This window comes from Peromyscus eremicus, chromosome 10 (assembly GCF_949786415.1).
Source record: "Peromyscus eremicus chromosome 10, PerEre_H2_v1, whole genome shotgun sequence".
Taxonomy (NCBI): domain Eukaryota; kingdom Metazoa; phylum Chordata; class Mammalia; order Rodentia; family Cricetidae; genus Peromyscus; species Peromyscus eremicus.
In genome coordinates, this window is record NC_081426.1 from 60,244,524 (window position 1) to 60,271,282 (window position 26,759).

General features: G+C 39.5%; 1 protein-coding gene across 1 annotated transcript in view; it reads right to left on the reverse strand.

The window, feature by feature from the left end:
* Atp8a1 (ATPase phospholipid transporting 8A1) overlaps nt 1-26,759 on the reverse strand; it is a 196,666-nt gene that overhangs the window by 141,886 nt on the left and 28,021 nt on the right. Inside the window, exons 6-14 of the mRNA XM_059274745.1 lie at nt 26,215-26,255; nt 19,970-20,043; nt 14,665-14,734; nt 13,262-13,389; nt 8,494-8,605; nt 7,043-7,208; nt 5,015-5,142; nt 2,749-2,826; nt 1,490-1,578 (exon numbers count right to left, since the gene is read on the reverse strand). Coding sequence (XP_059130728.1) covers nt 1,490-1,578; nt 2,749-2,826; nt 5,015-5,142; nt 7,043-7,208; nt 8,494-8,605; nt 13,262-13,389; nt 14,665-14,734; nt 19,970-20,043; nt 26,215-26,255 — 886 coding nt within the window. The remainder of the gene's footprint in view (nt 1-1,489; nt 1,579-2,748; nt 2,827-5,014; nt 5,143-7,042; nt 7,209-8,493; nt 8,606-13,261; nt 13,390-14,664; nt 14,735-19,969; nt 20,044-26,214; nt 26,256-26,759) is intronic.

The following is a 26,759-nucleotide window of genomic DNA, read 5'->3' on the forward strand; positions in this document are numbered from 1 at the left end:
TAGAACTTCCTATCTTGAAAGGGACCTTAGAGGTTTATTTTATTAAGTTTTATTACATTTTGCAGAGTTAAGAATATCTGAAAGGTAATTGTCGAAGGTCACAGGAGCGAATCTAAGACATGGCTCTAGAATTCATACCTTATCGCTTCACCTCATTCTTAAGAAATGTTCTCACAGGGACATTCATTTCATTGACCATCTAATTGACAGAACTGGCATTTTGCTCAAACCCACCCTCTCCTCCCACACTTGTGCATTATGAAGTTATCGACAGGCAAGGGAAGAGCACTGCTTCTGTGCATATGGCCAGGGGTGATTAAGACCCTGTTCTGAGCATAAGAAAAATCCACAAAGAATAGCCCTTCCATCTCTGGCCTAACCATGTGTAGAATGTGTAAGCATTTGATGTCAAAGAACATGACCATTATTCTCCTGCTCCAGGAACAATTCTGGGGAGAATGGAGGAGAGCTCTTTTGTCTGAGAACTATCAGGCTTCAGATAAAGAGGGGGAAAAAATGCACACTGGAACATCAGTATTCTTCTCAAATCAAAAGCCTATCTCTACAGTGTAGAAAAGTCATCCAATCACTGTATCCATAGGTTAAAGTCATTTTGAATCAGACTCTCTCCTGCCCTCAAGAACAAGCATATCAGTCTCTGCTCCTGTTTGCAGACACGGCACATAGGAATAATAATAAATTTAGTTTAAAATATTTTCAAGACTAAGCACTGCTTTTCCACTGACTTGCTGCTTCAAGATAAAGTATGAATGAAAACAGTGGGTGTAAGCCAGAAACGCCCCAAGTAAGGAGGTGTGGTTAAGACATCATCATTTCCTTGCCTCATTGAGGTAAGGATAGTTATGAAATTTGCTGATAAGGCTAGTGCCACTCAACGAGAAGGAGGGTGTCTCTGAATGGCTTAGGTAAGCATACATATAGTAAGGAATAAATTAAATAGAGGCCACACCCAATCTGAAGGCCGTTATCACTTAGGTTCTCCAGAGTGAAGATGTGCATGCCCTCACCTCCCTCCCATCACCAGAAGTTTAGATTGTTCTGTGACTGCAAAGAGGAGACATGATAAAAGGCAAAAGGAGAGCAACTGTCAGCAATGCAGGATGACTGAACCTAAACACAGACCAAGGCCTCACTGCAGCTTCTCCCCACATCTACACTGCACCCTGACTGCGGGCCAGAGCAAAGGGAAGTGGTTTGCCCTTATCCCTAGGCACAGATGGAGACCTTACACAGTCCTAAACACTGAGAGACCTGCCAGTCATTCTCCACCTCATAGCATCCCCCAAGGAAAGCAAGACCAACTGTAAAATACACAATTCATCCACCCCAAAGTAAAAAGAATGGTTTTCTAGATTTAAAAAACAAAACAAAACTTGAGCCCTCCTTGCACAAAAATGTCCAAATATTCCAAACTGATGGCATCAATTGAACGTGTATTTCACACCCCAAGTAAAGGGAAAACACTCACCCATAAGCCACGCCCGCGATGGTGCACTTCTTGAACTGCATCACATTGCATGTCAGGGTCCCAGTTTTGTCAGAAAATATGTATTTAACCTACAAACCAGTTGAAAATCCTAATTACTATTTCAGGGTTTTTAAATGCCTATCTTGGTGCCTTATGCTTATCAGGCAAGTGCCCACCTATGAGCTATAGCCATCCTGCTCAGGAATTTTTTTTTTTATAGAGGGAAGAAAATGTACTTAAATTACAATTTCTTTAAAAGCCAACTTTGTTCTACCGTGGGGTATAATGACTGCTAGAATTGCGTTTAGTACATTGTTTAAGGAGCAATTCAGCTCTTTCAGAATTTTAGTGAGAAATTATTTTATATATGGGAATTAATGTGTATTAGAAAAACTAGAGAGAAGTCTGCTTCAGGACAGTCTAAATTTCCACGGAAAGTTTCACTGCCGTTTTCAAACATACACAGTACTAAGACCTAACCGGTATTCCTCAATATAACAAGAAATCCTAGGGTGGCAATAGCTTGTGCAGTTAACTTAAGACACCATCTAAATTGGTAGGGAAGAGTATAATCCGTTCTAGATGTAATTTGAATAGTATGCGTTGGGAAGTGGAGGAGGAAAAAACAAAAATCCCTTTTCAGCTAGCACTACAAATATACATATGTAGTCACATGTCACCTAAGGATGTTTTCATGAATGAGGATACACATATGATGTGGATACCACAAGACTATATTGCTTGCCTAGTGAGGTCATGGCTGTTAGCACGTGGAAGTGCATTTTATGATGTTTACATAATGATGACATCACCTGACAATGCACTGTTCATAAACAATCCCTGGTAAGTGATGCAAGGTTGCATATATTAATGAAGTATGAGTTATAAATCTATTCCAAATCCCTATTTGATTAGACTTATACAACTGGAACTTTTCCTTCCTTCTGGATGAAAGTCGTGAACAATTCTATTACTATTCCTATAACTCAAAAACAGCCAATATTTTATAGCTAAACAGACTACCTGCTAAGAAACACACCTAGGCTTACACAGCATCTCACCTTGACAGGAAAAAATCTGCATTAGTGTTTGAAAACTCCACTACTAAATATGAACACTGTATGTCAGGCGCTAACCAGTGCGTTTATGTGGATTATTCAAACAATGGAAAACGAGGAGATGCTACTTCACCTGAGGTCACCACATAAGGCAGAAATGATACCAAATCTCACTTCTGATCCAACTGTGGAAGAGCTTACCTGGCCAAGCTCCTCATTCAGATTAGATGTCCGAGCCATTGCGGCAGTATCTGTGGGCTCGTAGTGCATGTCAAGATCCTACAAAGAAGTAAGTGAGATCCTTGAATGCAAGGTACTGGGGCACTGGGTCAGCAAAAGAAATCACTCTGTTTTGTTTTTTTTTTCATGTTTCAAAAGTCACCATTTGACCTGCTGAGCTCCGTGTAACCACGCTAGTTCTTTGCTCTCTCTACATGATTCTCTGTGGCTGTCCTGAAAAGTGCTCAGCGGGGAATGAGTGTCTTTCATTAGAACAGGAGAGTATGTAGTGAGAGCTTGTCTGTGGAATCAGATAGTCTGTTTCCTTCCATTCTTCATTCTCAATAAACTTAACCTCCTGTCGGGGTTAAGGTGGGCAGTCCACATGAAGCTCACCCTTGAGTGATGTGAGGTAACTGTTTAGTGATGTTTGCTAGAAAGGCAGCCACTGTTTTCGTATAGTTAGCTCTTCAAGCAAAGTTATTTAAGAGACCACATCTGGTTGAACTTGTCAGGCTAAGTTTCTTTTATTACAGATACTTGACAGTCAGCCAAAAAAGGTATAATTTTCTATTTCTTCAAACTTGCCTTGTACCCAGTGACCATGAGGTCTGATCCCATTATCCAACCCTATTACCTAATAGTTTTTACAGTAGAATACTGTATTAACAAGTTAGGGCTGTGTTTGTTGGCTTTTACATCTCTCCTGTCTCTGTTTCTGGATTAGGCTTTGAGTTTACATGTCATGTTGGAAGACAGACATTTGCCAAGTGAGTCGGGTTGAGAGAGCAGAGGAGAGGGCTCACACACAGATCAATCTGGAAACCATATGAAATGAGGACCCCCTAGAAGAGAGGAGGATGCCTGAGTCAGGAGAGACAGGCACGACAGAAGAGCAGGTGTGATAGGACAGCTGACATTAAACGTCTTCAAAGCTATCATTCAGAAATCCATACTGTATAACAGGACAAGTAGCCAGAACCAAAATCCAGGGGACAGTTACTGATCTCATTTCCACACAAGGAGGAAACTGGCTTATCGGGACTGTCCCAAAGTCTCTGCTGGTTAAGAGGGTGGTTAGAAAGCAACAGCCTGTCAGGCTCATTCAACATTACTATTATGTGATTATTGAAGCTAATTCTACTTTGTGAAAATTCACATAAAAAATAAGGACTCAAGTAGCCATTTGATCTTCATGGTGCATTTACCCTATTATTTATGTGAGTGAGAGCCCTTCATTAACTTCAATTTCTCTGTATATAAGGCTCAATTCTTCAGCACATATTCCCTGTGTGAAGTGAATATGCCCGCTGCTCATTTCAAATCCCTAATTACACTGATCTTTTATCAAACACAAGAAAAGAGGCTGACATTTTAGCAAGATCACTCACCACAAGAAGACAAGGAACAGCTGCAAATGTACCCTTGGTTATATTCTTAGACTCCCAATATTGTTCATATCAAAAGCTTTAAGATAAGTTTGGAACATAAAAAAGCAAAATCAAAATTTCTCAAAAAATTCAACTTTTTGGCAAATTATACCTGAAGATATAATTTACACAAATTCATTAATTTTAACTAAGATAAAACTGAAAAAAATATTTGATGAAAAATAGAAAACAGATGTTTAATACATCTCTCCAATATTAAAAACATCAATATAATAATCCAAAAGGAAAAACCATGCACACCGAAGTCATTTACAGTGTCAAAAATGATCTAGATGGATGAACAGATTCCTCAATCATGTTGACAGTCGCACAGTTACGTGTTTGATTGCTTATAAAACTCCTTGCCTATAAATAGGTTCTTGAGCTGCACAAATACTATTAAGTTCAAGTAAAAACAACTTGTCATCCTTCTGTTAGTGTCCAGAAATGAAGTTCTAGGAGGCCAAGTGACTAGACAAAGTTGCTTATGTGGTAAATTATGACAAGACAGATATTTCAATTCCAAATGCAAAGTCTCCTTCCTCTATAGACACTGTGTGTCCCCAAACAGGTTTCCTGAACCAGATACCAGTTTTCCACAGGATGTCTGGTGTTATCCATTTGCCTGATTCTGAGCAGACCATGCTAAAATTATATGAGGCTTAAAAAAATGCCATCATATAGTCAACAAAAACAACACATAATTAATACTTAAATTTTTTTAACCTCCATAGATCAAAAGACCCTATCAGACTAAATTTTTAAAAAGACAAAATACATATTTAGGAAGATGACACGTAATACAAATCCATATTTACCCAATTGATGAAGTATGCCTGGGTAAATTTTACCACTTCTAATGTAACCAACAAGCTGATGGGAATGAGGTTGTTGAAAAGGATAATGAAAGTCAAGAAGTTCAGTCCAAAATTACTAGCGCCACCATCTGTTGGGGAGGAGGAAGAACATCATTTAGAGCTTTATATCTGCAGTGAGAAAACCTGAGCACCCTAAGAATTTCCTTTATTATACAACAAATCTAGACAAGCCGAGGAAGACTTTGCTAATAACATCTTGATTCTCAACCATCTCTTTCAGTGCAGAATCAAAGTTCTGTCATCCCTCTCTCTAGGGTCCCACATCAGGGATTCAACCAGGTCTAGACTGAAAAAATTCTGTCTGAACTTAATATGTGCAGACTTACTATTCCTTAAATAATACAGTGTAATAACTACTTCCACATATACTTCGCATCATGTATATTAAGTAATCTGGATATGACTTACACTATATGACAGAATAAACGTAGTGCACATACTGGGTCATTTAAATAAAGGGCTTGGACATCTGTCAGGTTATGGTCCTTTCCTCATGTCCTAGAATCAAGTTCCAAAGATACAGAGTGACAGCTGTATTTGTATTCAGCATGTTAATCCTATCAAGATCTCCATGATGCTATTAAAGAGTGAAAAAAACTCAGCATGGTGTCTTTAATCTCAGCAGAGGCAGAGGCCAGCCTGGTGAGTTCAGGGACAGCCTGGTCTACAGAATGAGTTCCAGGACATTTAGGGCTACACAGAGAAACCCTATTCCATTCTAGGGAGGTATGTGTGTGTGTGTGTGTGTGTGTGTGTGAAAGAAAAGTGCTTTAGCTATTGGTATTGCAAATTGTGCTCCAATAAGGAAGTTCAGAGATAGTAGGAGGGTTGAAGGTTTGTAAATACAAATTTTCAATTGGGCGGAAACACTTCTATGTGAATTCTTGAAAGCATTGGTTTCAAAGCAAACACAATCGCAACTAGAACAATCCAAGTTGTAAGAATACTTCTTCTCTTTCCAGCACTAGTCTCCAGGAGGCCTTGGACATGGTTGGTAAGCACAACCCTTAGCTGTATCTTTAGCTACAGGGACATTATTCATCCATAGGTATATTGGTCTCCTAAGTAAATTAACTTCTTCCTCCACAATAAGGAAAATAAGACAGGGAAGACTAATATATTGTAAGGAATATATACAAACAAATTGATTACAGTAATAACATTTTTTATGCTGAAATAATAAATCAACAATTATAAAATAACTTGGAATAGTTGCAAAACTGACTAAATGTAATAAAAAATTAGATAAGTGTAATGAAAACAGCTTTAAAATCTGCTTTTTGCTTTTGTTTTTCCTGTAAGATTGTTCTGGAATTTGTTTCCACACTTTGGGGAAATTAAGTATTTACTAAGTATTTATCACAAGGAAATGCAAGCTCACTTCCTAGAAATACCCAGAGGGGATACATTAATACCAGAACAGCAAGAGAATACATGTTCCAGACGGAAGCATTAAAACTGCTCTCCCTGGAACAAGATGAGCATTTACATAAAACTTTGTTACTGAGTTCAAAGGAAAGCACACTAAAAAAGAAAGAAAGGAAAGAAAGTACATTCAGTTCGAACATTTTTAAAGCATGCAAATTACGTTTTCATAATATATTCAATACTCATAATTTCCTCCACACATAATCTCCTTTAATGAGTTTAACTGCCACATTTAGTATATTTTAGAGGGCAGTTTTTATTTTGTGTATCATGTTAATGGTTTTATTTATAGAGCACTTTATACCACTAAGGAATGGAGGTATGTTTTTTAAGTACATTAAAGTTTTGAGAACCTAAATTTTACACACTTTTCCTGGAAATCTATTGAAAAATGAAGATAAGACCTCCAGTTATCTTAGCCACAAAGTTTTCTTTTCTGAAACAATGAGGCATTCCTCAAACTAAATTAAGATTGATGGTAAAGCAATGCATATCTAACTCAAAGGGGGAAAACAAGCAAGCCCGCATTTCACTGCTCACAGTGGAGATGGAGGTACCAGTCTTTCCCAGAATGCCTTCGATTCCAAATGGCTGAGCCCACAGAGCAGATGAGAGACATGGCAATTAAGATGCAAAATAAAATCAGAATTTGTACATTTGTAATCCGTTCCACATTGGAGAGTTTAAGTGGCGGGCTTGTGGAGTTCTGCAAAACAATGCAAAATAAATGGTAAAAATGCACAATTGAGCACTGCTTTCCTAGTATTCGAGGAGGGCGACAAAGTCACAGCTAGTACGTGGACTTGAGTTGAAAACATGTTCCAAACACATGACAAGTATAATAAGGTGCCCACAGCTGCCACCTCTTTTTCTTAAGACCACTACACCACGTATACCTTCTTCTAGGGTATGAAATAATGGGGGGTGGGGGGTAACATTCATTTTGCAGATTGTATCAGGCAGGTTAAGATGCCCTTGGCTGCTTAAGCAAATAAGGTCTTTTCACAGCATCTGCTTCATGCCTTTGCTTAGAAAAGAGGCAGAGAAAAAAGGTCCATGGCCCTGCCACATCTAAACACCTCAACATCTACAGGCTCTCTGGTGCCACTCAGCAACTGTTTTACTGGACACAGCAGTAATCCAAGTTGTACCATCTATAATCAGTAACAGAGAACTGGGTGTGGCGCACGCAGGCTGGCTGGCTTAGGAAGCAGAGGCTGGAGGACCGTGAAGCAAGCCTGGCCTACGCAGCAGAGAACAAGGCAAGTTTCTCTGCTCTCTGTGATGATTCAGTAGTGATGCCAGATCTGTGCTAACCAAGCATCCTCAGGACAGAAAAGGAAATCCCTCATAACCAATATGAATGAAGAATGACAGAATTTATAGCAACGGCCAGGGTAGGCGCACTACCAACCATCACTTGTAATGACGGCATCTTCATGCCTGTATGATGCACAGAACACTGGTCCTTATAGCAGAACTCCAATTAGCATTTCAACGTGAGTTTTCTATACTTGTTGCACTACTGAGTACAGACAGCTGAAGCTCCTATGGATGTATATAAACATCAGGAGGAAAGTAGATGGCAAAAACAGCTTTGTATAGCAATGCCATGAAAAAAAATGGCCATTTAGTTTATACCTCTCTTCAAATCTTATGAAGAAACTCCAAGTTTAAACTTTGATCATTGCATTATAATAAAATCATGATATAAATATTTTAATGCAGACGCTTGCTACACAGGCAACTTGAAGTGCCCACTAGTTGTTTGAAAGTGTCGAAGATCAACACACACCACCATTCATTGGGAGTTCATGCATCAGGGGACCTTGGGGGAAGGAATTTCAAGGTCTCGTTCACCTTGTTCCCAATATGGGTGTGTGGTGTGAGGCTAAGGAATGTCTGCTCTGCTTGGGACAAGAGCACCAAGAGAGATGAATCATGCATCCACAAGACTTAGTCTCAGAAGGTCTCAGAGATAAAAGTCCCACCTGCATCAGCTTGGTGTCATGTCCGGTGTAGACAACTATCCCATGAACCCACTGAGTATTTCTTAACTGAGCACCTCGAAGAAGAATCTGGTCTGCTCCCAGGGGAACAGTGCTGCGACAGAGTACGTTGGCATTAGAAATAACATTGTCCAAAACGCTCAAGAAATGCACAGTCATTACACAGTTATCAAAGTCTCCACTATTAAAACTTTATTTTTGGAAAGGAAGTATGTTTTTTCCCTACCAACAATGATAATTTTCAAATATAACTTTGGAAGAAGTTGGTTTTGTCCTGAAGACCATACAGACCATTTCCTAAAGCTTTACTCTCCCTGGGGAATGCAAGTATCCCTCAAATATTCCAAAGCTGACGCTCCAACCCCCAATCGTGATGACGTTTGTAGTCACACCTTTGCCAGGCTGTTAGTTTTAGGTGAGCTCATGAGGGTGAAGCCCTCTGATGTGATTAGTGCCCTGATAAGACACCCCAGCGCTTGCTTTGTCAATAAACACACACAAACACAATTTAAATTACAAACAACTTTGTACACAACCAGGGCTCAAAAACTCCACAAGGTAAAATAAACCCACAGCTCACTCCATCTCCTGGTACTACCATACCCTTTCTGAAATACGGGCCTAGACCTAAGGCCTTACAGTATTCGTTTTACAGGATTAGAGTGTCAGTTTTCCAAGAATTGCAAACACATTCCCCATAAATAGCAATCATTTTGAAGCTATTTGCTTCCTAGAATTTAAACCACAGTTTCATGAATAAGGCCCAGGTTGGGTCTGCTGTGTGTATCCTCTAAGGCTACCCTTTGTGGTACGGAGTTAGGTGCTATCACAGATGTGCATTGAGTCAGTTGATGGAAATGGAAGATCCAAAATTGAATGAATGGCTCAAAGATTCCTAATAACCAAGGTTTTCATTTAACAAGAAAGTAATGTAAAAAAAAAAAGTTCAATATAAAGAAAAATATACTTAAAACGTCTAGGAAAAGAAGGAAAGTATTTTCAATGGGAGTCTATAAAGAATACAGGATTTGTCAATCGGTAAAGGCCATTGAGCTTGGGAACCTCCATCTCTGGTGGGTGGAGGTGGTTCACTGGGCTTCTAAGGCTAGAGACAGTTTGGGCACTGGACCTTCTTTCAGGAACTATATTCTGGCTCAGTGAAATCAACCCAGATGTATGGGTTAGAACGGCCCCTGCAGGAGTTCTCAGGAAACAGTGTATTTCAACTCCTCCCATCATCATTTACATGCAACAGCAGTCCTTAGGGCCCGCTGGGATGGGAATGAAGCTTGGACTGGTTTTTTTTTTTTTTTTTTTTGTGACAGCTTATAAAATGCCTGAGGACTGGTTCTTTTATATGAAAAAGAGGTTTATTTTTGAGTCAAGCTGCAGTATTACACTGGGGGGCGCTGAGTTTCCACTATGGGAACCCTCCAGGGCACAAAACTATATTGAAACCACAGACAGCTCCTGTATATATGTCAGCATCTGGAGTATTCTTCGGGATTACGGTGGGGGTGGGGCTCTGAGGCTAAAGCACTTTCCACAAGGTACTTGAGAAGTTGCTGGATTGTGCCCTAGGGCACGTACGTATCCACCATCCCTCACCAAGCTGATTGTGCTCAGTACCACATCTGAGGCACTTTTATGGCTTCCCACTGTCTCCCACCCTGCCTGCTCCTCTTGGAGTACCCGCCTCACTCATTCATTTCGACCTTTCTGACAAAATTAAGCATATTCTAAAACTCCAGTTCCTTAAATCTTGGCACCCTCATATGAAGTTTTCTTCATGGCATGGATTTGCTTGGCACCAATTTAATGAAAAGTTGGTAAGGAGTGGAAGCCGGCCAGTTAAAAATGTCAGACTTAAGAAATGATACTTGTACAAATGGCCAAATCTATCATTAGTCTATAACCATATGTTCAAGGAAAAGATTACTTGGAAAATTTTAGAATTAACAATTACCTCAAAGATCATAAGAAAGTTTTGGTGGATTAGATGAGGGTGTCAGTTCAGGGTATATGTCACATGTCATTTACTTAGTTCCTTATTTAATTCTTTCATCATTCATATTCCAGTAGTGAGGACATTGGCAACATTCGCCTGGCTGGTTGAACCAGTACATCTAGCTGATGCTTACCCGGCCACCACACCCATCTGGTAGACAAGGTTTATTGTGTAAAGGAGGTAGGACAGGAAGGGAGGAGATGAAGACAGGAAAGAGAAGTGGGACAGACAACACTCCACCCTTCTGGCCTGCTTCTGCCTCAATTCTGTGCCCTGCATTGCAATACAACTTGATAAAGAAGCCTAGGCTAGCCGGGTGGTGGTGGTGGTGGTGGTGGTGGTGGTGGTGGTGGTGGTGGTGGTGGTGGTGCATGCCTTTAATCCCAGCACTCAGGAGGCAGAGGCAGGCGGATCTCTGTGAGTTCAAGGCCAGCCTGGTCTACAGAGTGAGTTCTAGGACAGGCACCAAAACTACACAGAGAAACCCTGTCTCAAAACAAACAAACAAACAAACAAACAAACAAGCAAACAAACAAAGAAGCCTATGCTTGCTATAGTCAATTCTTCTCTATGATGTCAGGCTCAACCTCATCAGGCGCAGCCTGTTCTAGTTAAGGGCCGTGATCTCCACTCAATAAACCCAAATGTTAATGTTCAGCTACATTGCAGTTGGTCATGAGTGACAGCTGACCCAACTTTGTCCCTCCTTCTCTTCCTGGAAGTTTCTTTACTCTTTCCTGGGTTTTATTCCATGAACTTGGCCTCTAGTCCCTGCTCGTTTCTCAGCCTTCTAATGCTAGACAGTCTTTAGGTCTTTTAATTATTCCGTCTATATTCTTTCAATTTCAATGATTTTTCCAGCCCCAATGAGTTTAAATATCTATGTGAAGTACTCATAAAGTTCAGACAAATATTCAGTGCTGAATAGACACCATAAACTTTTTAAGTCCAAAACTAAAGGGATGATGGTTCCCTTTCATAACTCACTCATGGATCCCAAGTGTTCTCAGAACACCCTATAATGGCCTACAAAGCCCTATATGATCTGGTCCATTATTATCCTTTGGCTCTCACCTCAATTTCTCTTCCTCCAATCACAGTGATTTGCACTATTTTTAATCTGTCCAGAATCTTCTACTTCTAGATATTCAAGTGACTAAGATCCTAGTCTCCTGATCACCAATGTTCAAATGTCACCTAAAGGAGGCTGACTTCAACCACTCCGAGAGATTTCCTCCTAAAGAAATTTCCTTATCTAAGAGTTTTCTTCACCTCACATAGGAAATACAGTCCTATGCTGTATTTCCCAAAGGCTTCATTGCTTTTAAAACAATTAATAAAGGATAAAATTTTCTTAGTTATCCCTTTATTTCTGTTTGTCCTTCATCTACTTAAAGTAGATGAAGTAAGAAGAAAGTAAGTTCACGAGATTCTGTGGTATGTGTTAGGGTCCCTCCAATCGTCACATATTGAAATCCTATCTTTAATATTGTGGCACTTAGGATGCTGGTTTCCTGGGAAAGGGGTGGTTAAATCTTGAAATTTCTGTACTCATGGGGCTGGGGGGATGGCCTAGTCAGTAAGTTGCCTACTGTACAACCATGAAGACCTAGCTGGATTCTCAGAACTCATATTTAAAAAAAAAAACAACAACCACCACCAAGTATTGGTGTGTGCTTATAATTCCAGCACAGCAATGGGGAAACAGGGCCATCCCAAGGCTTCTCCCCAGCCAGCCAGCCAGCTACTTGGTGAGCTCACACCAGTGCAAGACCCTGTATCAGAAGACAAGGTGGCTGGCTCCTGAGGAATAATACCTGAGGTTGACCCATGGTCTCTATATACACACTTTTTATACACATATGCAGCACACACACACACACACACACACACACACACACACACACACACGAATTCTGCTCTTGTGACTGGGACTGAAACCTTACAAAGGATGCCCAAAGGCCTCTACCACGCCAGGACACAGGGTGCAACACTTCCTTACTAGACACCAAATTTGGTGCCTTGTTCTTCCAGATCCATGAGCAGTGGATTTCTCATAGATTTTTGAATTGAAGGTATTTTTGTTAGAGTGAATGAATGAATGAAAACACAAAGGCAAGGATATCTGATTTGCTCATTGTGACTATGTGATATTTGTAAATGGTCTAGGCTGTTGGGTATGTACTAAATTTTAGTTGAATGACTCAGACAAGTGATAAGGAAGTGTTAGGAAAGATGAGAATCAGGTAACAAATAACAGTGACTACAGGTAATAGCATGGCCTAGAAAAAACGCATATAGAGTTACACCAGAGAGTTATACAGAAGAAATTAAAAAATAACTGGCTGTTTCGGTACAGTCTGAACTCCTCGAGGCGTCCAGAGATCATAGGACCATGGTCATGGGCATTGGAAAGGAAAGTTCATGGCAAGAATCTCAGTGAAAAAACAAACAAACAAACACACAAAAAAACACACACACACAGCCACAGGTTATTTAACCCCCAAAGAATATTCCAGAATCCTAGAATATCACTGAAAACATCTAACTGCCGGGTTGGCAGGAACATGGGAGTGCCTTTGGTTGCATTACATAAGTAGAGTCAGAATTCAGCCTCCTTAGAAGGAGATGAGTTGGAAAACAGACATGCTTAAAGCAAAGGCTGCCAGTGAGTATTCACACTTAGAGCCGAGGAAAATCACACGGAGTACAGGAAGACACGGTGAAGGTGAGGTTACCTACCTATGTCCATCAAGCCTTATGTTCCCAACAAAATCGTAGAGATGTCGGTTTGGACTTTCACACTCGATTCTGCCAGAAATTCTCATTAGACTGTCAATGTCTTTGATATCCGATGTCGCTGGTAAGCCCTGTTGGAATATTCCAAATAAACAGAGAGTATTTTAAGTAAGTATTGTGAGGGCGGGGCACCCTGCAAGGTCCTACAGACAAGGGAGCTCACTATTTTGCAAATAATTCTCTTCCTTTACACAATGCCGTCAAACTATAAGGTAGGGGTACCTTCCCTATCAATGTGACCATGGACTCATAGTACAGAATAATATAACTTTTATGAAAGTTCTAAAGTACCCAGTGCGCCACTTACTTCTAAAAGTCAAGATCACTATTTGCTGCTGTCCAGTCTCTGAACCCCGAGTCTAATGAAGGGGATGAAACACCAGCACAGTCTGCATTCAAGGAGAGCACTTTTGTCTGCCCTTCCTTTTTTCTCCGCCCCTTACTCTGCCCCTCCTTGAGAGGGAGAACCTCCAAGCCGTTCTTCACTCAGCTGGAAGAGACAGGCACTGAGGCCGTCCATCTTCTTAGACATCTGAGTTTGGTTCCCTCACGACATCCAGTTCTACTACAGTCCACACACCCCACTGACATTGTTATCACTCAGCAAGGAGCCAGTGGTATATATTTTAATCCCTCCCCCCCTTAAAACTTTAAAAACAAAATTTTACAGTTGTTTGGTGCAATGTTTCACAGCATGAAGAGCAAATATAGAAATATAAAGTCATTCAAATCTCCAAGATAAATATGTTTCTGAAGCGCAATGAAAAATTGGGCTTTTCAGTATGGCAAACCTAATACTAACTGGGACTAAGAAAAACAAGTTAATATGTCAAAGGACTTAGAACACTGTATAGTGGCACTTACCTTTGATCCCAGCACTTACAGAGGCAGGTGGATCTCAGTGAGTTTGAGGCCAGCCTGGCCTCTATAGTGAGTGGAGGCCAATCAGGGCACACCTGTATATATTCTCATTCTCATTCTCTCTCTCTCTCTCTCTCTCTCTCTCTCTCTCTCTCTCTCTCTCTCTCTCTCTCTCACACACACACACACACACACACACACACACACACACACACACAAGCATTGAGAACTGCCACTATTATTATCATTCAAGCATTGGCTATTATACAAAATGGTTAACGTATTATAAATAATATTTCATGATTGGTCATATTTAACCAGTACAGTAAATCTGGCTCCCACAACACTTCTACCAGTTTATGAGACATTTTTCACAATGGTTCAAATTGAAAATAGTTGTAATTAGACAAAATCACTTTTAGACAGCTAGAGGGTCTTAAACACATATGATAAAGCAGTGACTATGAGCCGACAGCAGAACTTACTTGTCTGATTTTCAGGTTGGTCTCACCATCTAAGTTGGATGTCTCGATGTAGCACATGGCCTGGGGCTCACTGTGAGTCGTAATTGGAAAACACGAAGCTTTAGTGGGGGAAGGGAAGGAAGGTACCAACTGCCACTGATTTAAGAACTCACACTCACTAAAGCCAACAGTTCTAGACAACGCTATCGTCACCTGGCTCCTTGATGATTTTCATTCTAACAGCAAGACGGTGTTGAGGCAGAGCTACTCATCATGCACGACACTCATGGATCAGCCTTTCAGCCAGGAGAACCCAAAAAGCCATTTCCTGACAACACTCAGGGATGGTCTTCAAGATAACGTAATGAGGAGCCACACTGTTTTTAAACGGCTTATCCATATAGACACAACACAGACTGTTTCTGAAGTGTAAAGCAGGGTTGTGTCTAGATTTATCTCCAGCTCAGAATGTCCAGTCAGGCTTCATGCTCACGGCCCACATGTAAATTGGTTATGCAAAATGGTTGATTAAAAACTTCCAGATTGTTCCTTCAACGAGCTTGTACTTACTACTTTAATCTTTTAGCTGTGATGACAAGATCACACAGACCACATACTTATTAAAAACTTAAAGCTACTTTTAAAGGATGTATTCTACAATGAAAGGGACATTATACTTTATATGTTTTGGCCTATTGAGAAAAAACTTGTTTGAGAGGGGTGTGTGTGCGTGTGCGTGCGTGCGTGTCTCTGTGTGCATGTTCATGTGTGGCCAGGTACATAATATGTGTGGGAGAGCACGTATGTACATGTGTGGAGGTCAGAGGACAAGCTCAGCTACCAGTCCTCAGGTGCTGTCCATGCATTTTTTCTTTTCTATTTTTTTAATTAAGAAATTTGTCCATGCATTTTTGAGACAGGGTCTCTCACTGGCCTCAAACTTGCTGAGCAGACCAGGGTTAACTGGTCAGAGAGCTCAAGGGATCTGCCTGTGTCTATCTCCTTGGCAGTGGGCTTACAAGTGTACCGTCACACCTGGGCTTTTTCATGCAGGTTCTCTCTCAGGGATTGAACTCAGGTCCTCATTGCTTACAAGCAGGCACTTTATAGACTGGTCTGTCAATCCAGCCTGACTGAGACGTTTGAAGCAAAAAGATACTAAAGCTGAAGTCAGTCCACCCAGCTGTAATGCTCCACGTCCCGAAGCTGCCACATCTGAGTGTTGTAAGTGAATTCTGGATGTGGTGACCTGGGGATCGTGTTCTCCACTTACATACAGACTCATACTTTTTGTTTGGCGGCTACAGATTGTAAATTTAATCCTCAACTCTACAGAAAGACATTCTGAACATAACCCAAAGAGTATTCTTAAGTTAAACCAATCTCATTAACACTTGGCTCCATAATAAGCCTAGCTTGCTATCTGATAAATAACTATTAATATAAAAGAAACTTATAAGTCACAAATATTGGAATTTTTTAATCAACTTCCAATTTGTACATGTGTAAAACCAACTTCCCTAAGTGCTAGAAATGGGCATTTAGCTTAATTTTGTCACCCTGAAGTTAAGAAAAGTGACTTAAAGACATAAACATCAATCAGATTTTATGGATTCATTTTGAAGTAACTTTGCATATTCTCCAGTTTTTCCCTGTGAGCTTTCTTTCATATAGGCTGCTATTTCCCAAGCTGAGAAATCTCTTCATACTTATATTTTCACTCTCAATTATTCCAAAAAAATATTTTTAACTCATGGTCATGATAGTTATTCTCACTCTGGCAACTGTCCAACTTTCTAACTTCCCCATATTCATTTGAAACATAAATGGTTTCTAAAACCATAAAACACATTTCTCTGCTAACAACAACAACAAAATGGTGACAATATACTGAATGAGACCATTAATTCTTTTTCTAGGCAGTAAAACATATTCAAATGTTACTAACAAATATACTTATCCAAAGCCAGTCTCATATGAAAATGAGAGTAAACATTCTAATTCTAATAATTAGAATGTCCATACGCAACAGCGTGTGTAGAACTTTAAATGACTAAGAAACTAGGAAGTTTAAATGGCTGACTTCTACTTAACGGGAGGCCAACAAATACACCCCAATTTGGAGCACTCTCCATGCTGATTTGAGACCGTTATGACTGCAGTAGCTCTAACAGGGCCGTGAAGAAGCAGAAGAGTCGGGGACTCATGCTAGCTCGTTCATACATACGTCAGCAAGTTACGATAACATCCAAGACACAAACTACAGTCTGAGGCAAAGCAAGCTTTTGGATTAGTAAGTGAAACAATGAAACAAGATGCACACCACAGGACAGACAGCGGACACGGACCACAGCAATCTGCACTGGCTCACAAGTTACAGGCGGAAGAGAGACTGATCCCCAAAGCATGCAGCACAAAAATGTACGACATCCAGCCTTGTGCAGGGGTCCTCTCTAAACCCTACACAAGCCCAAATTTTAGTCACAGTCACTGCAGAAATTCCACAGAACTTGTAGAAAATTTTAAAAATACGCAAATAGGAAAACATGCTTAAAGTGTAATCGGTTTTCAATGATCGCTTCATGAAAAGCTTAACACCTTTCAAAACAATATGCTGGAGAGTTAGTAACTACAGCCTTAAAGTTGAGGCATGTTGTTCAAACACGTGACTAGTGCATAGGAAGTTAAAAAAAAAAAATCTCTTGGACTCCTATGGTTAAGAGGAGTTCAGTCTGCCCAGTGGAGGGACAAATAGCATCCAGCACTGTATTCATAAAGCGCCTTTAAAATATCTCTAATGCACTTCATCTAGGAATGTCCGTGCCTACACTTTCACGGCAGAGATCCAGCTGAACCGCATTTGGGCGCCATTGCTCTTTGGTTTAAGGTGAGGACCCACATGCACACACCCTGTACCACTCTGCGGTTCTGACCTTGAGGACAGACTGATGAGATCTGCTGGGAGGTGTTCCCCATTGGTCACTCTCACTATTTCCCCCACCGCCACCTACGCGTCCCAGTTTAAAATAATTAAAATAGGGGGGGGGGGAGAAAAGAAACAAATAACAGAGAAAATAAAAACCAAACAAATGGACAAAAGAGACAGAAGGTTTGAAATTATTATAGAAAGGAATTCATGTTAATAAAAATGTCTAATGCCGATTTTTTCAAAACTTATTTTGATCAGGCCTGAAGGGAAATGAAAATATTTAATATCCAAAGGACACTTATTTGATTTTTCAGCCCAATTTTCAATTTCTAACGTGAAAAGTTAATATTTTAGAGCTTACATGTATTTCTTATCAAATGAAATAAAAAATTTTATAGTTATTTTAATCTTACTGATTTCCTTTTTTTAAAACTCCTCAATTTGCTGTCAACTCTATGTTTACTGCTATCAAATAAGCAAAGAAATAATTTTAAAATTATGTGTTAGCTATTTGAAAAATAAGTATACTACATTAATCCCCTTCTCTCACCCACTACAAAAGTAACTCTGTTATGATTCCAAAATGTTTTCAAGGTTGACTATTATATTAACTTTAATGGAAAGCTGCACAGATGTCTGTCTTAGGCAGTTAGGGGGCATGACTGCAACATTTGGAGTTATTTAATAATTAATGAAGTATAATGAACAGATTGTGTTTTAGAGAGTATAGGAGGGTAAGCCCTTGTATCCTGAGAAGTCTTCAGGGAGGGTGTGAAAAAGCCATACCAAGAATCTGCCTGGCCTTGAATTAAAGCCCTAGTTGCTCTAGTTTCTGTGGCTACATGATAAAATTTCAGTCTTCTCATTTCAGATTGAAAGTCAATGAAACACAGAACTTTCAGTGACGTTCTTATTTTAATTTCAAGCTGTCTCAAGCTCACCTGTGAACTTGGTCACCACACATAGCCAAGTCAAGCCAATACGCAAATAGTTCTATTTTAGAAACACTTTCTGCTGTGGGATGTTCTGTATGGCAAATGTGTTGCTCTGATGGGTCAATAAATAAATCACTGATTGGCCAGTGGCCAGGCAGGAAGTATAGGCGGGACAAGGAGGAGAATAAAGCTGGGAAGTGGAAGGCTGAATCAGAGAGACACTGCCAGCCGCTACGATGAAAAACAGCATGTGAAGATGCCGGTAAGCCATGAGCCATGTGACAAGGTATAGATTTATAGAAATGGATTAATTTAAGCTGTAAGAACAGTTAGTAAGAAGCCTGCCACGGCCATACAGTTTGTAACCAATATAAGTCTGTGTTTACTTGGTCGGGTCTGAGCGACTGTGGGACTGGCGGGTGAGAGAGATTTGTCCTGACTGTGGGCAAGGCAGGAAAACTCTAGCTACAACTCTCTGACAAAGTTATGAACAAAAGTAACCAAGAACAGAAAGTCTGACTTAAAAACAGTCATTTGTGCTATACAAAGATGTCAGCTATAAAATAGAAAATCAAAATTCCCTGAGTTACTTCAAATCCCTGAATAACTGTTTCTATAAATAGCCAAGGAACTACTGGTTTCCTGATTACGATTCACTAACTTGTCAAAAATTCAATCATTTCAAACCATGACCTGATTAAATAGATTTTGAAAAAAGGACACTGTCCATATTTTTATGTGGATTTTACAAATCAAACTGTCCAAGGAAATGATGATAAACAACCTCAAGAATATTAAAAACCACATTTCTTCTTAATTTATTTTAGGACGAGTTTTAAGGTTTTAAATCCTAAATTTACACCAGGACTAGTGTGACAGTTTTTAATCCTAAAGCCATATGTTCTGAATACTGATTCACAACTGTCTTAAATGTGAATGCAACAAAAATGATCTAACTTCAGCAACAGAAAAGATGGAAAGGAAAGAATAGAGTACTCATTTTGGGTTGGATAACCGTACCATTTAGAAAGGTACAATGACAAAAAGAAATCACTCATCCATTTTCTTGTACCCTTTCACCATAAGGAATAGGGAAGTTTGCAAGAGATGATTATTGCACCATAAAGGAATGAGGACTGAAAGACAAAATTCACAGAGCCCACTCCATGGATGGCATAAGGCAAATGATAGGAAATCTTAGACAGAGTTAGTGGTACACACACACCACAAGGATCTGGATGTAGCCAGAGGAAGCGGAGACCTTCAAGTTTGGGCTATGTAGTACCCGATACTTCTTCTATACGGCAAACATGAAGCCAATCAGTTTTTAAATGCTTAATTAAAAATCATGAGAGGTTTAAAATTCTTCGTTTATTCTTTATTTCCTTGGAGAAATCACAAGGTCAATGCAGGGTAGAGAAACCATCCTCTACACTGTTTGAGCATCAGTAGGTGTCTCTACCTTGATGAGAGAAGGACAGTGTCAGCAGGTATATACTCTTTGCCTTTTATTATAACTATATCTCCAACATTTACCTGAAAGAAAACTGGGAATTGGTTAATTATCTGCATGGAAAGATAGTAAAAAAAAATATACAACCCATTGTATTAATGCACAGAATAAAAAAAAACCATTCTAATGTTCACAATGACATAAAATTATTAAGGGGTAAATGTATATTTGTTTTTAATCTGTTACTTATCTTTATAAAATTTATTGAACAATTATACCTACTTGGTTGATATCTCAACTTCTTTTTTTTTTTTTTTAAAGATTTATTTATTTATTATGTATACAGCATGTATGACTGCAGGCCAGAAGAGGGCACCAGATCTCATTACAGATGGTTGTGAGCCACCATGTGGTTGCTGGGAATTGAACTCAGGACCTCTGGAAGAGCGGTCAATGCTCTTAACCTCTGAGCCATCTCTCCAGCCCGACATCTCAACTTCTTAAATGTTCTCTCTTTGACACAAAAATAAGAAGGAGGAACCTATTAGCTGAAACCTCTATCCTACTTAAGGATGTTTCAGTACAAGTGAAGAATTGATCATCTCTGCGATGATTCCTCTTCACAATGACCTTTACGCAAAAAGCAGTCACTTTAATTTATAATTTGGAGTGGAAGAAAACATCTAAGAGCCTAAGTTTCTGAGTTACATGTTGAGGATGAGTGAAAAAGTGGAGACTCAAATCCACACCTATCACCTAGCCCAATATTTGAATAACTGTAATGAGACTATCATTATAATTCAAATACCTGAGCATGGTATGAAGATGAATTAAAGTTCTGTTGTGGCCAGAAACTATTAGAAGTAATCTGTCGGTGTTCTTACTGCCTTTGGCAAATAGCTTTGGGCAAACAGTGCATCTCCCACTCAGCAATACCTGGCCCCTGCTTCCTTGGAGGGACTCATTATAGGGAATCACTACAGATGAGGTCAGTGTGCTCTATTTTATCTGTTGGGAGAAACAGGTGAGGGAAAGCTGGAGAGGGACATCTTATAATCTACAGTATGAACACTAGTTGCTCAAGTAAGAAAGTGCTGGATGGTACGCTCTTAAAAAAAAAAATCACTTTATTTGAAACTTGCCTTGAGGACTATCTAAAAGTGCCAAATAACAAGGATGCTGGAATTGAACACCCATTACTTCAAAAGAGGGTGAAAATACAAAAAAAAAAAAAAAAAAGAAAAGAAAAGAAAAAAAGAAAGAAAAAAAACTATAAAACTAGTAAGCATAAATATATGCTATCCCTGAAAAATGTGCAGTGCCAGTTAACTGAGAAGCAAGGACAAGAAGAGTATGATCAACAAATGCTCTGCAATCGAGGCACTTAGAGGGAATGCCACCCCGAATGCCATTTAATTACTTTCAAATCACCCCCCATGTGCTAATGTTTTTCCTCCAATTAAACTACATGCTTCATAAAACCAGGGGCTGCATTACCTCCATGAGTGTCAGGTGGGAGCATCTGACTTAAGGAAAGTCCTAAGTGGCCACAGTGCTTTCCAACTTCTTTATTCATTGCAAGACAACAGAAGGGCTCAGGACTATTAAACCGAAGAAAATGCGACACTGTGCACTGCGGTGCCTCCAGCAGCCTGGGAAAGCCAAGCGCTTACCCGGTGCTCCAGGAATTCTCAAGATGTGAGAAAAACAGGGACCTCCCTTACTTGCCGATGTTTAAGAGCAGTTTCTCAAAGATACTCTAGCAGCTTTCTCTCCATCTGGTTCTGGCTTCTTACCATGGCATTCTCCTTTCCAGTATAAGAGAATCAGAAAGAAGGAAGGAGAGGCTGTGGTGGAGGACATTCTCTGACCACAGGTCCAATTGGAGGACATGAAGGAAATCTTTTTGTTTGTTTGTTTGTTTGTTTGTTTGTTTTTTTGAGACAGAGTTTCTCTGTGTAGCTTTGTGTGCCTTTCCTGGAAATTGCTTTGGAGACCAGGCTGGCCTCGAACTCACAGAGCTCCACCTGGCTCTGCCTCCCGAGTGCTGGGACTAAAGGCGTGCGCCACCACCGCCTGGCCGTGAAGGAAATCTTTAGGGCTCTCAATCCATCACCTTGAACTTCCTCAAGCCACTGACATGAGCAATTATGATCAAGGATTATGAAAAGGGGGTTAAAAAGTATCAAACTATAAAGGACTTATTTAAAAATCAAGCCGGGTGGCGGTGGCGCATACCTTTAATCCCAGCACTCGGGAGGCAGAGGCAGGTGGATCTCTGTGAGTTCGAGGCTAGCCTGGTCTACAGAGTGAGTTCCAGGACAGGCACCAAAACTACACAGAGAAACTCTGTCTAGAAAAAAGCCAACAAACAAACAAACAAACAAAAAAACCAAACTATTTCTAATTCTAGGTAACAATATATGTGTATTTTTTATTCAAGAATTTTAAAAGATGGTCTTCATGCAGAGAAATCTACCTTGTGGTGGGAACTTACGCATTAAACAGTTTTGCAAAGTGATATGCACACAGATATGCACACAGCTCACTATAGTATGCTTCCCAACAAACCAATTATGCACTGGTTTCAAGATCATTCACCTAAATTCTCTACCAGCACCTGTCTCAAAAACGTGAGCAGTGACCTCTGCGTGGCAAAGTAAAAAACTGGCCTTTGTGTTGTGGTAAGAGCAATGAGGCCAGATGCTTATGTCTCAAGAGATACAGGTTCATATGGGGGCGGGGCGCTTTCTTTTCAAATCAGATTCCTAAAACTTCACCTTTGTAACCGAGAAACCTCTTCATGGCAATCTAGAGGGCTGGGCCGTTAACTCCTGAGAGCTGTTGGTGTTCTGTGATGAGTAGATACACGGAGACAAATCTATAGGTCCTCTGAGGACCATTAAAAGCCTCCACATGCTTAGAATTGCAGTGAAAGTATCCGAAGCAAAGTCCATTTGCATGAGGGTTTTTCATATTACGCTGGCAGGTGGATGACATTATTGGTTTAGTATATTAAGATTATTTTTTGTTGTACAAAGTATCACATGAACCAAGGACAAGACCTGAACAAGCAACATGGCCAAGCCAACAAGGAAGTCTGCTTTTGTGTCTGCCATTCGCTCAATCCACCATTTTTAACATGGCTGGAAGCGCAGCATACGCAGGCCTATTCTTTGAACCTGTGATTATATGTTCTGATATAGGAGCCGCTACATGTTCTGTTACGGGCTATGAGCTCACTCACTGCTTGGCACATACATTTAATAAATATTTATTGGATGGATGTATAAATTTTCTGTGTCATCAAAGCATACATAATTAAAGCTTTACTTATCATGAAATGTGGGTGCAGGATGTTGTAACGTACTTGTCTTTTTGCTATTGGATGTGTATTAAATATTATGAAAACATTTTTGCATATGTAAACTCCCTCCCACTTCATGTAGAGAGGAACTATCTATAAGTGATCAGAATCTCTTCTATATGGTTTTCATCATGAACAGTCAACTACTACTCCACAATGACATATTACGGCAATATAAAATAACAATTCTGGAATATAAGTTTCTCATGAATGAAACATCAACTTTCTTTTGTTTACAACTTCTGTTGGTTGGCCATCATACCAAGTCTAGTTAATATTTCTTCTTGCTTATTACAGACTTTGATTTTTTGCTTAAAGAATAATGATGTGAATCTTTTGTTCTGGTTGGTGCCAATATTTAATATATTCCCCAGTTATCTGTGACATCTTTTCTTATGTATAGGTTTAAAATTAATATAATCATAATCAGGAGACACTGATCTTCCCCAAATACTTATTAAAAATCTTTGTTCTATTAGTGTATATTTCAAAACAACATTTTAACATTGAATTCTTTTAGTCAGATGGAATTTAATTTTCCACAAATCGTGATTTAAATGTAATCTAAATATTCAAGTATTATTTCTTGACCCTGTCAATCTGCAATTTTGCCTCACTTACCAAATATCGAAAATGCCTCATTTTGGGACACTAGATTTTTTTTCTATTTTATTTGTTAATATCTATTTTTGAAACAGACTTTTAAGGCAAATGATAATTTCTTTGAGATTATGTTATATTAATAATTTGAAATAAGTGATCTCTCATTTTTAATTTTGAGAGAACATACATGTGTGCATTAACCTGAATCTTTTTTGGGGGCGGTGAGAAAGAAAGCAGCTTTTCTTTAGATGTTAAAGAGCCACATAGGCGAGGCTGGTGTAACAGCACACGCCTGTGGTCCCAGGGCTCAAGAAGCTGAGTTGGGAAGACTTCCCCAGTTTGAGGTCATTGCTTTCTTTCTACAGGTCACATAGATTTGGTTTGTAAGCATCCCACATATCAGTAGGACTGAGATCTCCTTTTTCTGTTTCCTAACAATACTGCAAACATCAAAATATTGTTAGTTTTGTATGTTAACCTTGAATTCATCACTGAACCAACTCTGGGAATGTAATTATCTAGTTATAACTACTAAATAACTTCAGCTCTTTTTAGCTGGGTGGCTTTTTGGCATCAATCTAAATTCTATCTTTTCATATCATAATATGGAATATGCACGTGAAGTTTGGCCCTGATCTCAAGAATGACAAACAATGTTATCATTATGGGTAATCATAGCCAGTGATTTATTGTCTTTGTCTATTAAAAATTTAAAAATGAGCTGGGTGGTGGTGGTGGTGCACGCCTTTAATCCCAGCACTTAAGAGATAGAGGCAGGCGGTTCTCTTTGAGTTCGAGGCCAGCCTGGTCTACAGAGCAAGTTCCAGGGCAGACTCCAAAGCTACAGAGAAACCCTGTCTCAAAAAAAAAAAAAAATAAAAAAATAAAAAAAATAAAAAATAAAAACAAAGTTACAATAATCCATGTAGACTAGCAAAACATCAAAATAATGGTTGTCGTTACGGAAATTTGAAGGTTAATTTTACAATGGAGCAGAAGAGAGTCATTGCCTGATAAGCAAAAAAAGTCTAGGCAAAAAGAAAAAAAAAAACCCACCTGATACAGTACTTTTCAAAAATGCGCCTTTCTGTTAACTGTACCGACAACCCTATTAATGTCATACACCCAGATTCAATCCATTGTATCTGATTATATCCCATCTGTCTTCTCTGTAAAATGTCTAAACCCACAAGTACCAGATGAGCCCATAAGAGCAAGTTACTCCTGAAAGTTTTCAGCAGTTTGGTTTTCTGCTTCATTCTTCTGAAACAGAGCTGATTACCCCAAGAATACAACACCCTGAAGGTGTCTTCCTCCTTGTTACTTTAGTGTCAAAGACCAGAAAGCGGAGAGATGTGAGTTTCCATGTCTCTGGAAGAGGAGACGTCAGTTCCTCGTCTAGTCACTGATGTAAAAATAAAAAATGGAATTAGTTTCTCATTGAGAAGAGACGGGAGGTGACCATGGATGTCAGGAGGGAGAATTGAGTGCGTGGACTTTAACGGAGTGTGAAGGAATCGGCAGCAGACAACACTTTGGTTGTCCCTGCAAGATACTGTCCTGTGAGACACACGTCTAGTGTCGGCTGCAGTGGTCTCCAAAAGGCCGTCTAATGAGCCACCACGGCTATCCCTGTGGATGACCGGGGTTTCCAAGCTCTGGAACTAAAATGAGCACTGACAGGCATCACTGCTTACCTTTTACAAATAAGGCCTAACAAGAGCGGACACCCGGGTCACACTGGCCAAACTATGACTCCACTCACTAAACGCTGCGGCGGACGTTGGTCCAGCTAGCAGATCTACCTCTGAAGCACAGAACCGACTCCTGCTTCTTTAGAAAATGACGTTTAGTTTGAATGACCACTTTTCTTAAAATAGTACTCATACATGAATGGGATGATTTCACTCTGTAAATCTGAACTAAAACGTGCAAATGTGAAATATCAGAACTCGATTGATTTTTTTTTTAAAACTTGGACAGTAGATGATTAAAACAAAATTTACAAAACCAAGTAAGTAAAATCTATGAAAAGAGTACTCAAAATATACCATAAAACAGAAATGTTCTAGACAGTACTTTCCAAAAGAATAGCCTCTTTGGAAGAGTACAGAAATGCTCAGTGCATGTAGCTAGGTGGAGACCACAAATTTTTATATTAATTACTAAACAGCTTCTATATTAGTGGAGTTGGTGACATTTGCCTACAATACATACAAAAATTATGTCTATAAAGTACACTTCTATGCATTTCTTCTGGAACAAAATAAAAACGAATGCATACCTTTTCCCAGTGAACAATTTCCCAAGCACCGTTTCTCAAAACTGCAAAGAGAAAAGATGACAATTTAAAGAACATTTTTTTTATTACCAATCATAAGCCTCTATCTAATGAAATAATTTTTTTAAATGAATAGCTTCGAATGCAATGACTAGCAGCAATATCACATCTTTAAAATCTAGTTGTGGCAGCAAGACACAAACAAGGAAATAAAACCTTCCAATTTCTATTTCAGCTCCCACAGTGATTTGTCTCTGACTCAAGGCAGCTTTATTGGAGTGGCCATATGCCTCCTCCAAGACACAGGGGAACCTCAGGGTTAAGTAGGGGTAGAGTGGGGGAAAAAACACAAAAAATTATAGAAAAGGAAAAGTCGACATCCAATTCCTAATGACAACCATTACCCTCAGGTTGTGCTGCTCTACACGGGTAACTATTGTAACAATCAGTTTTTAAACTGGAATAGACAAAGATAATAAAGCAGGGACATCACAGATTTTTAATGAGCAAGGCTTTAATACAAAGAAGCAACAGAAAAAAAAACATGT